Raw genomic sequence first — 16,226 nt, forward strand, 5'->3', positions numbered from 1 at the left:
GTATAAGTATAGCGATCTACGGAGATATCGCAACCAGTTCCAGCTTCTAGATAAATTTTGATATGCAGACTCAAAATCTGCCGGGTGTCACAATGACATCTTCTGTTCCTTCACCTTCAATGTACTATTAATAATTTTGCATGTCTGATCATACGGCTTGTAAATCATACATTTAGAGAGGGACTGTTTGTCATTTAGTGCATGCCTACACTTTCTCTAGTCCCACTGCTTTCATCAGGCAATCAGCTTTTCTGTGGATTGTCATTTCTTTGTATTTGAAACTAAAGAGTGGGTTTTCCTGGGAAATGGAGCAGTGAAAGAAGACCACTCACATCATTGGTTTCTAGCTATGGAAGAAGCAAAAGTGTGGATGAGCCTTTGTTTAGGCACCTGGGGTGAGAAAGACCTGTTCAGATTAGATTTAGGCATTAGCTTTAGGTCCATGGAGTTTTCTTGGCAGGGATACTGGAGTGGCTTGCCAGTTCCTTCTCCAGGTGGATCATGTTTAGTCAAAACTCTCCACTATGACCTGTCCATCTTGGGTGGCCCTGCATGGCATAGCTCATAGCTTCTCTGAGTTATTAAAGCCCCTTCGCCACGACAAGGCATTGATCCATGAAGGGGAAAGGTAGAGGTAAAAAGGACCCCTCACCATTAGGTCCAGTCGTGACTGACTCTGGGGTTGTGGCGCTCATTTCATGTTATTGGCCGAGGGAGCCGGCATACAGCTTCCGGGTCATGTAGCCAGCATGACAAAGCCGCTTCTGGCGAACTAGAGCAGCACATGGAAACGCCGTTTACCCAATTTGCTTCCCACATTTGTGAGATCCCAATTTGTGAGATCCCACAGTTACTTACACTTGCCTGCTCTAATTTATACCTTGCAGAAATTGGAGCTATAGTGGTGGGTATAATACTTGTGCTTGGATGTTTTGTCTTCATTGTTTTCACTTATGTGCACATCTTTACTGCGGTTCTGAAACTCCCTTCTGTTCAGGGAAGGAAAAAGGCCTTCTCCACTTGCATACCTCACCTTGTTGTCTTCTCCGTATTTTGTTTCACATCATGCTTTGCTTACCTTAGGCCTCCCTCAAAAACTCCATCTGACCTGGACTTTGCATTAACTGTGATGTATACCATTGTACCACCCATGTTCAATCCAATAATTTACAGCATGAGGAATAAGGAGATTAAAAATGCTGTATCAAAACTCTTGGGTGTGAAGCACGCTTCTATGAATATCTTTTTCAGAATTATCATGAAAAGGTTACATTTCTCTTGGTAGGTCTAAGCATAAGGAACTGTGAAGATACCATGACCAGTTACAGCTTCTAGATAAATTTTGATATGCAGACTCAAAATCTGCCATGTGTCACAAAGACATCTTGTGTTCCTCCACCTTAGATGTACCATTAATAATTTTGCATCTCTGATCACAAATCATACATTTAGAGAGGGACTGTCCATCATTTAGTGCATGTCTAACTCTTTCTCTTGTGCCACTGCTTTCATCAGGCAATCAGCTTTTTTGTTGATTGTCATTTCTTTTTATTTAAAGCTAAATAGTGGGTTTTCCTGGGGAATGGAGCAGGGAAAGGAGGAAACAAAACCATTCACACCCTTTGTTTCTAGCTATGGGAAAAGCAAAAGTGTGGATGAGCCCTTGTTTAGGAACTTCAGTTGAGAAGGACCTGTTCTGATTGGATTTAGGGATTACCTTTGGAGGGCAACCCATTTTGCCTCCATAAGGCTAAGGAAAACACCCTAGATGGGGCTGTGAGATTCTTGCTAGGCAGTGACACTAATACCCATTTTAGGTGAAAATAGTCTATCCTAAACTAGTTTTAAACAAGAGTGTTGACTGTGGTTTAAAAGTTCTTGCCTGAAACTATTGTGCCCCTCATAAGTAAAGTTTCTAAAATGAAGTGTTGTGTTTTAAGAGAGTGAATATTAATCTGGAATCCTCATTGAATGTAAATATATAAAATTCTATCTTTGTTCCAGAAGTGTCTCCTCATTACTTTGAACCTTTGGTGGGAGATAATTGAACACAGGGCATACTTCACATAAGTAGAACACCTGACTTTTCTACTTAAGAGATGTTTCCAGTGTTGACACTAGGGAGCATTGCATCTTTTAAAAACCCAGGAAATTGGTCATGTTACCCAACTCCCATCTTTAGTGAGGGAATGTGACACAGGGGCCACTGACACAATTTCTCAGAATCTTAAAAAGCAAAACAAAATCACATCCTTTCAAAAATATGACTGGAGTTTCATGTATCCTAACATATTCTAAAGATTTGAACACAATATTCTGATTATGAACTGCATATAGTTGTCTCCAGAGAAGGCATGGGAACTGCTTTGATATAGGTTTTTTTGAAAAACAAACAAACAAACACCTGTTAATTTGTTAATTTATTCATTAGATTGTCAGTCACTATATTTTGCCCAGGGCAACCCAAGACAATATTGATGCACGTTAAATCCCACATAGATATGGAAACTCTGGAGACAAGTGGTATATGCTACAAGGCCTCTCATCAACCCCAAAAGTAACCATACACAAATAGAAAAATAGCTGCTGGCCCTTGTATTTGAATGTCAAAAAAATCCACACATTTATATATGGGAGACCAGTATTAGCAGAAGCAAATCACAAATCCCTTGCCTGCATTGCAAATGGTGGCTTCTAGGATGCCCTTCCAACTTTTTTTCACGTGGAACACTATGGTATTTCCTTAAAGTTATTATTATTATTTTACTATTTGTTGGATTTAAATACCACCCTTCATCACAAGCTATCATGGCAGTTCACAAGATAAACACCTTGGTGAAATTTAGAGCACTGACCAAAACACAGGAAGGGGGGGAATGGAGCGGGGAACACCTCACAGAACTCTCTGCAGTGGCGAAGGTGCACGCTCCAAAACCGGAGGTGGAGAGCAGGTGGGGGCATGGCTGGTGCACATTCTGGGGGCATGGCATGCTGCCCACAGGGGTGTGGCACACGCCCAGTAGCCATGGCATGCCACCCACGAGGGCGTGGCCACGTCCTGGGGGCCGGTTGCCCTGCGCAACGGGGGGTGCGTGGCATGTGTACAGGGGTGCGGCCACGATGGTCCCCCCCTCCCCAATGGTGCGGGGTCAGTGCACTCCCCCCTTTCCTCCGCCAGTGACTCTCTGTATCATGAAAATAAATAAAAGCATTATTTAAAAAGAATGAATGAATGAAACAAGTCTGAGAAAGTCAAGTTGAAACCAGAAGGTTCCAGACAGACTTATGTATTATTATTATTATTATTATTATTATTATTATTATTATTATTATTATTATTTTAAGCATTATATAGTGTGCTGTTTAGAAATGGGAAGGCTTTGTTTTGTTTTGTTTTCTACACATCTTAATTATTTGTATTAGACTACTGGGGCCAAGTATTTAGAAACACTACTTTTATCTCCGGAGTCCAAGCTTCCAGAGACACAATGGCTAATTTGTGTTGGGCTCTTGAGACCAAACTCTGAGGAGTGCATAGAAACACACACACACACACACACACACACACACACTATAATTTTCCACTCCATGTTAAAAGCTCCATTCTGGAGGAGTAGACAGATATGTACTCTGCTACAGAAGAAAAGGAAGGGGTGGTTTCTTAAAATACAGATGAAAATGAAGTAATGAAGAAATTGCATCTGGAAATCTACTTTCTATTAATGAAAAGTGTAAGATATTTATATTTTTATAACTTTAGTGATACCTGAGTAGTTTTCAGAGGACTAAACGCAGACAATACTTCTACCGGTATAGTGGATTGTGTAGAATGGGGAAATCTGCTTGTTGCGGTCTCTCCTGGAACTTATTGAGACTCACATAGAATACCCAATGACCGGGTTTGCATGACATTATAAACCAAATTTTATCTTAGGAAGACTGCAGAAATGTTGAACCTCATGGAGAGAAGAGTAATGTAGCTTTGCTCCTCCATGATCCTTTTTGCGGTCAGCTCAAGCTTCACCATGTTTTGTTTTTTTTAAGCATGTCAGGCAAGCCAAGACTAGTGGTTAGCCTCTCTCCTCACCAACCATGGATTCAACCAAGAACAAACCTTCATTGCAGCTCCAAGTTAGCAAGGCGGGAGCTGAAACACATTGTCTTGGCTTAGCATAATGTGGCAGCAAAAAGATCTTGGGAAGAGCAAAGCAGCTGTGACCCTATACATTTTACACGAATAACAATGTGAATTGTACACCGTATGCATTAAGGTTACAAACACATAACAAAGCTAAGACCCAAATTGTTATGGACATTGGAATTTAATAGAAGAAACTTGATTTTGAATTTGCATGATAAAGGCAGCAAGTTATCCCGCTATATTAAAGAGTTCCTTCAGTTTTGATACTGAATTACGATATCAAAATATGTTTTGTCAATATGGGGATTCTCCCAAGGTGCATCTGCCCTCTGCATATTTCCACATACTAAGCAAGTATGCTAATGATGGCAGTGGGACTCCCGTTTTCCTCCTCTAGCAGTGGCAGCATTCGACTTCAAGAGCTTGTGAACAGCACAACCTACTAGTTTTGAAACAGTGGTAGCTTATTTTAAAATAGTGATATATAATCTATATGGAGTTGAAAGCTAAGTTCTTATTTACATAAAGATTTATTGTTTCTCCTTTTTTGTTCACTTATTTCTTTTACCTTCAACATCCAACAAAACCTCTTCCAAAGTAGTACTGTAAATATTTGCTATCACAAGAGGACTTAAACCAATATTTATCTTCCTGTTTCCTTCCAGAGGAAGGATTTTTTTTTAGTAATGAAGGAGAGAATAAGTAATGAATCCTCTTTCTCTGAATTTCTGCTCCTGGAGTTCTCATCAATACGAGAACTGCAGATTCTACACTTCTTTATGTTCCTGTTATTGTACCTTTCAACTGTATTTGGGAATCTTCTCATCATCTCTGCCGTAGCTTTTGACCACCACCTTCACACTCCCATGTACTTCTTTCTGATGAACTTGGCCATCCAGGACCTGGGAGCAGTTTCCGTCACCATCCCCAAATCCATCGTGAATTCTCTCATGAATACCAGAAGCATTTCTTACACTGGATGCGTTGCTCAAGTTCTTTTCCTTATTTTCTTCTTGGCATCTGATATTTCCCTTCTTACAGTCATGGCATATGATCGCTATGTTGCCATCTGCAATCCCTTACAATATGAAATGGTGATGAACAGGACAGCCTGCAAACAAATGGTTGCTGGTGTGTGGGTTGCTGGAATTTTCAATGCAGTCATGCACACGAGTGCAACTTTTGCAACCCCTTTCTGCTCAAACATTGTCAATCAGTTTTTCTGTGAGATCCCAAAGATACTTCCACTTGCTTGCTCAAACCTATACCTATTGGAAATTGGAGCTTTAGTAGTGAGTGTAACAGTTGTGTCTTGGTGTTTTGTCTTCATTGTTGTCACTTATGTTCATATCTTTACTGCAGTTCTGAAAATCCCTTCTGTTCAGGGAAGGAAAAAGGCCTTCTCCACTTGCATACCTCACCTTGTTGTCTTCTCCGTATTTTGTTTCACAGCATGGTTTGCTTACCTTCGGCCTCCCTCTAAAACTCCATCTGACCTGGACTTTGCACTAACTGTGATGTATAGTCTTGTACCACCCTTGTTCAATCCAATAATTTATAGCATGAGAAATAAGGAGATTAAAAATGCTTTATCAAAGCTGCTGGGTTTGAGGCAATCTTCTCTGGTTATATCTTCCAAGATTGTTCTGAAAAGGTATAATTAAAGAGGTTTCCTGGAACAGAGCATCATTTCAAGTGAAATCTTCCTGATAGATTCATATATGCAAACTCAACATCTGCATTGTTTTAAATGGTCACCTTGCATTCCTTCAGCTGAACTCTATCTTTCACACTTTTCCTTGTCACATCCCATGGCATGTTGATAATACATTTACATATGTATGTTGACGTTTATACCCTATTGTTCACTTGCATGATTCTTAAAGTGGCTGAACACATCTCAGCAACCCTTAATCTTCTAAAATATGGATAGTAACAGGTCATGTTTCCTTTCAGCTCTGATACCCTGCAGCATGTAAACATACAAAACTTTGCTGTCAAACAGAGTGGGATTGTATGTCAGCTAGATACATAGCTGCCAAGTTCTCCCTTTTTTAAAGGGGAATTCCCTTATGCTGAATAGGCTTCCTCGCGAGAAAAGGGAAAACTTGGCAGCCATGGCTAGAGAGAGAAGGACTTTTTCTGTTTGGGATTAGGAACTAGCTAAACATGGATGACCAATTTAATTCCTTGAAGGGGAATTATAAAGTTTAGGAGAAGTTGTAAGATAGTTGCTAGTGAAACAAATGCCCATTATAAATGGAAATAATCTATCCTGCAAAGAGGTTTGAAGAAAAGTGCTGACTGGGGTTTTAAAGTTCAGTGTAAAGAGTGTCTGCCTGAAACTACATATTGTGTCTTACATGAATAAGCATGAATAAAATGAAGTGTCGTGCCTTTGAAGACTATCCATTAAGTTGTAACCCACAATGAGTGTAAGTAAACAGATGTATCCAGTGTTGTTACTAAGGAGAGTTGTATCTTTTAAACACTGTGAAAATTGGTCATGCTATCCAGTCGCGTGTCAAGACCCTTTAAACCAACCCCCCGTTGGAATAAAGAACTTCAAACGGACACAGAATTTAAGTTTAAGGTTATTGGACAAATTTTGGCCACAACTCTATTGATTACAAATGTGAGCGGTATTGGCTAAAGACTATATTTTTATAGGATTTTCCCCCAGGTGAAATCTATGGTATTTCCTTAGAGTTTACACCTGGTGAAAATTAGTTGTGGTTCATGCATTGCCCAGAGCTTTTAGTACAGTGGAGATAAGCAGTGAGACTGACTGTGAGGTGGTTTGTGTCAAATGATAGTTTAAAAATGGCCAGTCTCTACAAGTGCATGGACTGAACTGAGATAGGGCCATCTCTACAGGTGGGTCAGCCCACAGAATGTTAAGCCCATACACTCATCCTACAGTTAAACTCATGGTAACTGATGGCATAGTATTTAAAGGAGACATTGTAGTCCCAAAAAGCTTCAGACTAGTGCAGTGGTAAGCAGCCATTGGACTAAGGGGACTAGGCTAGTCCCCTAAATGTTCCCCTGGTGCCTCCTTCCCAAAGCCCAGGAAGCTTCTGCCCAGTTTAGGGATCAAGGCACGATGCTCACATGCCCGACATCAGGACGTCACAGCGTCACACACATAACATTGAACCCCACATGCCTTTGCAAGCCAGTGCCCCTGGCCCTAACTGATCCCCTATGAGAAATTTCACTGCCTGCCACTAGACTAGTGGGGTGGCAAAAAGCAAAATAAAAATCATAAAGAATTTGCTGTAAAAAGCCTTAGACTCAAAACTGAGCTTCATTTGGTATTAGAAAACGATTCGGTCACATAACTAGCTAAGCTCTTATTTAATAGAAAACTCAGGACTAGACTACAATGTGCAGAACACCCTAACTCTGATTTAACACAAGTCGTCCAGTATCAGATACAAAAGAGATGTAGAAAAAATGTGTGACAGCACAGGGTTATAAGCACAAATCCCACTACAACCAAAGGTGACAATTAAAAAGGCATGATTGAATCATATGGACACACCCAGATCATATCAAATACAGACCTCAGATTGTCAAGAATAAAAATACAACAGAAAGCATCTACTTCAGATATCATAAAAGGGAGGAAAGAATGGCAGAAGCAGGAGGAACACAGTGGGGGGGGACCACACTGAGCTAGTCATATCTCACACAAGTATTTTAAATGTTATATAGTAAGTTGTTTTGAAACAGAATGGTTTATTTACATACCTTGATTATTTGTGTTACACACCTGGGACAAAGTCTTTAAAAAAGACCATTGTTGTTTTGTGTGGGATTCCTGAGTTTTGTAAGGAGAATTACATTAATCATTCCAAAAAAGGCCAAAAAGGAATTTATTTACGATTTGGATTTTATAGCAATAACTATTCAAATAAAATGCAGCATCAGAAAGAAAGTTAGAAAACAATTAGTCGAGGCTGACAGAAGTCCTAGGCTGTGATAGCCAAAGGTTTGTTATATTGTATAAAATGGGATGTTATATTTCGGAAACATGTGCAAAACCCATAAAAATGAGAGAGAGAGAGAGAGAGAGAGAGAGAGAGAGAGAGAGAGAGAGAGAGAGAGAGAAATAGTCAAGAGACTGTCTGTGAGATGGCATATGTCTAGTTAATTGACTATAGAAAAAATTACCAATGCATGGACTGAACTGAGAGAGGGTAAAGTTGATACCCTTCAGGTGGTCATACAGGCAACCTCTTGACACCTGTTAGCACACAGAATGTCAAGTTCATACAATCATTATACAGTAGAGTTCATGGTAATTAATGGAGTTGTATTAAAGGAGACTTGCAGTACCCAAAACACAGTACAAATACAAAGTACAGAGCAAACTGAGATAGAGAAATGCAAGAAAAAAAGTCAGATAAATTTTACACTGGCCTCAAGTGAATGGGGGTATAGATAAAAAGGTTACAGGCTACCCTGTAAGTCAAATATATGATGCTGGAGGACATAAGGAATCAATGGGTATTAAGAAAGCAACAGTAGAATTTTGGTCCAAGCTGGGAATAGATTTGTTTACATGGTGGGGATGTGACTACTTGCTAGTCAGATATTCTTACTCAAATTTGTTTTGATATACAGCTACTGATTCACACTTGTGTGCATGAAAGGGTTAACATGAGCCCTGAGATCAAGTTACAAGTATAGTGGAGTTAGCAGGCTCCTAGCTGCTATTGTCCCTTTCCTCTTGTTTTTCTCTAGCTGCTGCTTCCCGGAACAGGCTAAAGCTGCAATATGGCTCTCAGCTGTAAAAAAAAACACCAAGTGACCTGAATCTTTACAGTATACGTCCTTGCTAACCAAAAGATTGCATTTTCCTTTTTGCAAGGAAATGAAGCTATTTTCTTTTTGAGTCAATTTTCGAGAACACTTTTACTTCTTTAATTTTTGTACTGCCGATGGATAGAGACTTGTTGCTGTAAGGTTTGAAACTCTGTGAGTAAGTATCTTCACATATTTGCAAAACTAAGTGTCTATGATTTATTCTAGCTGAAGTATTTTCACAGGGAATCCAGCTAAGTTTTAATGTGCTTGGAGAAATAACCATTCTGCTAACTCAGGGGTCAGCAAACTTTTTCAGCAGGGGGCCAGTCCACTGTCCTTCAGACCTTGTGGGGGGGGGGGGCGGACTATATTTTGAAAAGAAATATAAACAAATTCCTATGCCCCACAAATAACCCAGAGATGCATTTTAAATAAAAGGACACATTCTACTCATGTAAAAGCATGAGGCAGGCCCCACAAATAACCCAGAGATGCATTTTAAATAAAATGACACATTCTACTCATGTAAAAGCATGAGGCAGGCCCCACAAATAACCCTGATATGCATTTTAAATAAAAAGACACATTCTACTCATGTAAAAACATGCTGATTCCTGGACCGTCTGCGGGCTTGATTTAGAAGGTGATTGGGCCGCATCTGGCCCCCGGGCCTTAGTTTGGGGTCACTGTGCTAACTCAATCAAAAGTATCCTGAAATAGTCACACTTGAGAGCTACTTTTTCCCCTGGCATGGACCGTAAGTTTACATCCCAGGTACTTGAGAAAAAATTGTTCATGTTACTTCTAGTCTCAAAAAGTCCCCCTAGTGGGCTGGCAGAAAGTGAAGTGAAAATTATAAGGTATTTGCTGGGGGGACTCAAAACAGATCCTTATTTGGCATTACAAAGTTACAGGGCCACATCCATAGAGCAGGGAAGCTCCCCTGATGAGCTCTTGTTTCATAGAAAACTCAGGACCAGGATACCATGTGTGTTAACACCTTAACTCTGAATTAACACAAGGTGTCCAGTCCCAGATACATCAGCTACTGAGACAAAAGTGATATTGTGGCACAGGGTTATGAACGTAGATTCCTCTGCAGCCAAAGGCGAGGGTTGGATAAATGAAGGTGTCTCAGGGACACATAGGGATGTTGTTAATGAAGAACTAGCTCTCAGACCATATAAAATACAGACCTCAGATGAACAATGCAATAAACAGCATCACCTCCAGATATTCTAAATGGGAGAACACAGTGGGGAACACTGAGCTAGTTATATCTCACACAACTATCAGAAATAAGTCTGAGAAGGTCCAGTTGAAACAAGAAGGTTCCAGAAAGATTTATATGGCATCAACAGCATCACTATTAATCATACCTGCCAAGTTCCTGCCAGAAAAATAAGGGATCGGTCCGGAAGTAGCAGACAGGAAGTAGCGCTGCCGCCATTTTGGAACTGGGCGGAGCATGCTCAGAAGCGACTTTTGATGCTGCTCTGCCCAGCTCCAAAATGGCCGCCACGCTGCAGCCATTTGTGAACTGGGCAGAGCAGCATCAAAAGTTGCTTCTGAGCATGCTCCACCCAGTTCCAAAATGGCCACCGTGCCAGAAAACGTCTATGCGCATGTCCAGAGACTCTACACATTCGCAGAAGGAGCCTCCCCCGGCCGGTAAGTAAACCGGGAAAAAACAAAAAAATCCGTTTTTTCAGCTTGGAACAGCTGGAAAAATGGGGGTTTCCTGGGGGATAAGGGAGTCTAGGCAGCTATGCTATTAATAGTATTAAATAATATGGTTTTTTTTTAAAGAAACAGGAACATAAACAAATCTAAGTGTCGGTGGTTTATTCTAGTTTAAATATTTTCATGAGCAATTTGTTTAAAGGTGGAAGTTCACATCCTTTGATGGATTTGTGTTGGACTCCTGGGACCAAGGCTTAACAAACCCCATTGCTGCTTTTCTTGGGACTCCTGAGTGCAGGCAACAAAGGAACACAATTGCTGATTTGTTTGAGGCTCTTGAGACCAAACTCCCAGGAACATAACTAAAACAATAGTAATAAATTTCCACCCCATGGTAAAATCTTCATTCTGCAAGAGTGTAGAAACATCCTTACTTTCACAGAAGACAATGCAGGTGATTGATTTATCATCATCATCATCATCTTTTATTTTTACAAAACATCTTAAAGTGATGAAGAAGTGATGAAGAAATTGCATCTGGAAATGTATTTTGGAGGGTTAAATACAAACAATACTACTATTGTGTATTGTGTAGAATGTGAAATCCTGCTCGTTATGTGGTCTCTCCTGAAACCTACACTGCACATAGAAAACCCAAGGACCTGGTTTCCATAACAAGCTAAGCCAAAGCTTAACTCAGTGAGAGTGCATAAATGTTCAACCTCCTGGAAAGAAGATTACAGTCGCCTTGCTCCTCCATGCACCTTTTTACTGTCATCTTAAGCTATACCAGGATTTGACTGAGCACATCATCCAAACCAGGACTAATGGTTAGCCTCTGTCCTCACCAGCCAAGAGCCTATGCATTTGTACATTCATAAGTCTATGCACAGTGTACATTAAGGTTGAAAGCATACAGCAAAGATGAAAACCGTTGAAACCTCCGTGATCCCAACTAGGAAGGAGTTGCAAAGCATTGGGCCCAGAATACTGAATGCATGTCTGCTGGTGAGTATGAGCTATTTGTCTCAGCCATGTGGAACCATTACCAGTGACTCAGTCAAAGACCTCACTGATAAAACAGGGATATTAGGAATCAAGATGTTAAGGTCTCCTGGACCCAAGTTGTGATGGGCATTGCAATATAAATTAACACCCCCCAAAATGATCTACTTCATTCATCTACTTTAATTATATACTTATGAAACTACAGTTTATGACAATAATTCTGTTTACACTTTGTTTGTAAATATTCAATAAAGCATTTCTATTTTTTTAAAATAAAATGTTTGTTACCTTGATTTCCCCACCCCCCAGTAAGTTTTGCAACTCCTGCATAGTTGTAGGTTTTTGTATCCATTATTCTTTCGTCGATTCTTCTGCTTCTTTCCGTTTCTGGGCACATAACCTTCCTGCCACTGTAGTAGCATACATGAATAAATGTCTATAATGTTTGGGTAGTTTTACCCCTATAATTCTCAGAAGAAAAAGGACGACTTAGCAGTCAGATCAACACGACTACCTACCTGTCCTTAGCAGTAGTTTATCTTATGATAATTTTGCATTATCGATCTGGAGTTGAAAGCTAACTTCTCCTTTAGATGAATATTTATTATTAAACAATTTTGTTTACTACTTTCTTTTAAATCTACATCCCACAAACACCACATCCAAAGCAGGATTGGATACCAAATCAGAAAAGGACTTAAACCTATGCTTATCTTCCTGTTTTCTTCTAGAAGCAGCAATCATTTTAATGATGAATGCAAAGATAGGCAATGAATCCTCTGTCTCTGAATTTCTACTCCTGGAGTTTTCAGCTGTACGGGAACTGCAGATTCTACACTTCTCTCTCTTCCTGGTATTGTACCTGGCAATTGTATTTGGGAATCTTCTCATCATCTCTGCCGTAGCTTTTGACCACCACCTTCACACTCCCATGTACTTCTTTCTGATGAACCTGGCCATCCAGGACCTAGGGGCTGTTTCAGTCACCATCCCCAAATCCATCACCAATTCTCTCATGAATATCAGAGACATATCTTATGCTGGATGCATTGCTCAAGTTCTTTCATTCTTATTCTTTTTATCATCTGATGTCGCCCTTCTTACAATCATGGCATATGATCGCTATGTTGCCATTTGCAATCCCTTACACTATGAAATGGTGATGAACAGGGCAGCCTGCAAACAAATGGTCTCTGGTGTGTGGGTTGCTGGCCTTCTCAATGCAGTCATGCACACTAGTGCAACTTTTGCAACCCCTTTCTGCTCAAACATTGTCAATCAGTTTTTCTGTGAGATCCCACAGTTACTTACACTTGCCTGTTCTAATTTATACCTTACAGAAATTGGAGCTATAGTGGCGACTACAACAATTGTGTCTGGATGTTTTGTCTTCATTGTTTTCACTTATGTGCACATCTTTACTGCAGTTGGGAAACTCCCTTCTGTTCAGGGAAGGAAAAAGGCCTTCTCCACTTGCATACCTCACCTTGTTGTCTTCTCCATATTTTGTTTCACAGGATGTTTTGCTTACATTAGGCCTCCCTCTAAGACTCCATCTGACCTGGACTTTGCATTAACTGTGATGTATACCATTGTCCCACCCATGTTCAATCCAATAATTTACAGCATGAGGAATAAGGAGATTAAAAATGCTGTATCAAAACTCTTGGGTGTGAAGCGCGCTTCTATGAATATCTTTTCCAGACTTACCCTGAAAAGGTTCCATTTCTCTTCATAGGTCTAAGCATAGGGAACTGGAGAGAGATCATGACCAGTTACAGCTTCTAGATAAATTTTGATATGCAGACACAAAATCTGCCAGGTGTCACAAGGACATCTTGTTTTCCTCCACCTTAGATGTACCAATAATAATTTTGCATCTCTGATCACAAATCATACATTTAGAGAGGGACTGTTTGTCATTTAGTGCATGTCTAACTCTTTCTCTCATGCCACTGCTTTCATCAGGCAATCAGCTTTTCGGTGGATTGTCATTTCTTTTTATTTAAAGCTAAAGAGTGGGTTTTCCTGGGGAAAGGAGCAAGGAAAAGAGGGGGGGGGGACATCAACATCCTTGGTTTCTAGCTATGGGAAAAGCAAAAGTGTGGATGAGCCTTTGTTTAGGAACTTCGCCCTAGATTCTTGCTAGGTAGTGACACAAATTCCCATTTTAGGCGAAAATAGTCTATCCTAAACTAGTTTTAAACAAGAGCGTTGACTGTGGTTTAAAAGTTCTTTGTGAAGAGTTTTTGCCTGAAACTATTGTGCCCCAAATAAGTAAAGTTTCTAAAATGAAGTGTTTTGTTTTAAGAGAGTGAATATTAACCTGGAATCCTAATTGAATGTAAATATATAAAATTCTATCTTTGTTCCAGAAGTGCCTCCTCATTACTTTGAACCTTTGGTGGGAGATAATTGGACACAGGGCATCCTTCACATAAGTAGAACACCTGGCTTTTTTCTTTTCTTTTCTTTTCTTAATTTTTATTTAAAAACAAGCTAAAAGAAATTATAAATATACACAACATTTTAAATATAAATTATATAACACTGAAAGAAAAGAAGAAAAAGAAAAAAGAAAAAAACTGATTACCAAGGACAATAACGTAAACAAAACAATATTAATTATATATCCAAATAATAATTATAACAAAAATATCATGAAAAATCCTAATCATCAGACAAAGGAAAAAACTCATAATGAAGACAAATAAAAATAAACAAATCAAATCTTCATTCAAATAGTCATTCATGCTTAACCCACTATTCTTTCCAAGTTCTGATCTTATCCACCTTAACCATTTGTTCTGTTAAAAGAAAAGCTTGATTTCCCTCCCCCAACCCCTGTTGACTTCCAGTCATTTCTATATGTTGATCATAGTTCTTTCTTCTGATGCATACTTAATTCAATTTTTTCCTTTTCTCTAGTTTCCTTGCCCTTCATATCTCTGCCACAAGATTCACTTATCCTACCCTACTTTTCATATATGATTCAAAGGATTCCCAGTTTTTACCCGCTTTCTCCCTACCCAATCCTTTTGAAATCCCATTTTGGATAGACAAATTCTTATATCCCACTAATTTCATCTGCCAATCTTTTATATTCAGAATTTTATCACTTTTCCAATTTTGTGCGATTAGAACTCTGGCGGCTATAGCACTATACATTACCATACACCTGTCTTTGGCCTTGATTTCTTCATTTAACATGCTCAAGATAAAAATCTCTGGTTCTTTCTTAAATGATATTTTTACTATCTTTTTTAACTCCTTGTATACCTCATCCCAAAAGTTTCTTATTTTTTTACACCACCACCAAATGTGTATAAATGTTCCGGTCTCTTCCTTGCACCTCTAGCAGTATTGTTATTTCCCTTATAAATCTTTGCCAGTCGCACCGGGGTTAGATACCACCTAAATTGCATTTTGTAGATGTTTTCCTTCAAATCATAGCTTGTAATCATTTTAATGTCCCTTAGCCATTATTTTCCCCAACTTTCATACATAATTGGTTTACCCATATCCTTCGCCCATTTAACCATTACATCTTTTGTCAATTCATCTTTGGTTTCCCACTCCAAAATCAAATTGTACAATTTTTTAAAATAAATTTATTTCCCCCTTCCAATATTATTTTCCCGAATTTGGACATATCTTTTTCGAACCCAATTATCTTGTTTTTTTAAATTTTCATTAATTTGAAAATACTGTAACCACACATTACAATATCTTCTAATTTCATTATAATCCTTTAATTTTAAAATTCCGTCTACCTCCTCTTTTAATTCGTTATATATCAGCCAATTGCTCTCATGTTTAATTTTTTAACTGATATTACTTCTTTAGGTGATATCCACTGTGGTGTCTTCAGCTACAATATCCCCCTATAGGTTATCCATATTCTGTAAATTGATTTCCTGATAATGTTACTCCAAAAGATATCTTTTGGAACACCTGGCTTTTCTACTTATCAGATGTTTCCAGTGTTGTTTCCAGTGTTGTTACTAGGGAACGTTGCATCTTTAAAAAACCCAGGAAATTGGTCATGTTACTCAACTCCCATCTTTAGTGAGGGAATGTGAAACAGGGGTCACTGACACAATTTCTCAAAATCTTAAAAAGCAAAACAAAATCACATCCTTTCGAAAAATATGACTGGAGTTTCACAGAGGGGAAGTAATTCCACACAGGGATTATGGGTCAGCTTCATACAACTGATAAGTATTCATCCCATTTGTTATAGTGTATGGGAATACAGAACCATTGCTTGGAGAAAAAACTTGTCATGCTCTGGAATTCATTAAAAGATGACACACAATATGCCAAACAAAAGAACTTCACATTGAACAGATGTACTCTTACGTTTTTTGAGGAATGGGCAAAGTGAACGATGTATATAAAATCTAAATAATATAGCCAAAAAGACCAGTGGCACATGTTCCTTGTTATATTTCTTTGGCCCTCAGAAAAAAAAATATATTGAAGTACTCAAATGTATGGAATCTTTATGAATAAATGAAAGAAACTTCATGTTCTGTAGGAAATGTATCCTAACATATTATAAAGATTTGAACACAAT

The 16,226-nt window shown here is 39.0% G+C and overlaps 2 protein-coding genes across 2 annotated transcripts; both read left to right on the forward strand.

The window, feature by feature from the left end:
• Positions 1-4,092: 4,092 nt before the first annotated feature.
• LOC118078465 (olfactory receptor 14A16-like) lies at positions 4,093-5,805 on the forward strand. Its single transcript, XM_035102343.2, has 2 exons — positions 4,093-4,131; positions 4,807-5,805. Exons 1-2 carry the CDS (start codon positions 4,093-4,095, stop codon positions 5,803-5,805), a joined length of 1,038 nt encoding a protein of 345 aa, XP_034958234.2.
• Positions 5,806-11,563: 5,758 nt separating this feature from the next.
• On the forward strand, positions 11,564-13,385 carry LOC118078022 (olfactory receptor 14A16-like). The gene is made up of 2 exons (XM_060281169.1): positions 11,564-11,651; positions 12,319-13,385. Exons 1-2 carry the CDS (start codon positions 11,564-11,566, stop codon positions 13,383-13,385), a joined length of 1,155 nt encoding a protein of 384 aa, XP_060137152.1.
• The last annotated feature ends 2,841 nt before the right edge of the window (positions 13,386-16,226 follow it).

The sequence above is a fragment of the Zootoca vivipara genome, chromosome 13 (genome assembly GCF_963506605.1).
Source record: "Zootoca vivipara chromosome 13, rZooViv1.1, whole genome shotgun sequence".
NCBI lineage: Eukaryota > Metazoa > Chordata > Lepidosauria > Squamata > Lacertidae > Zootoca > Zootoca vivipara.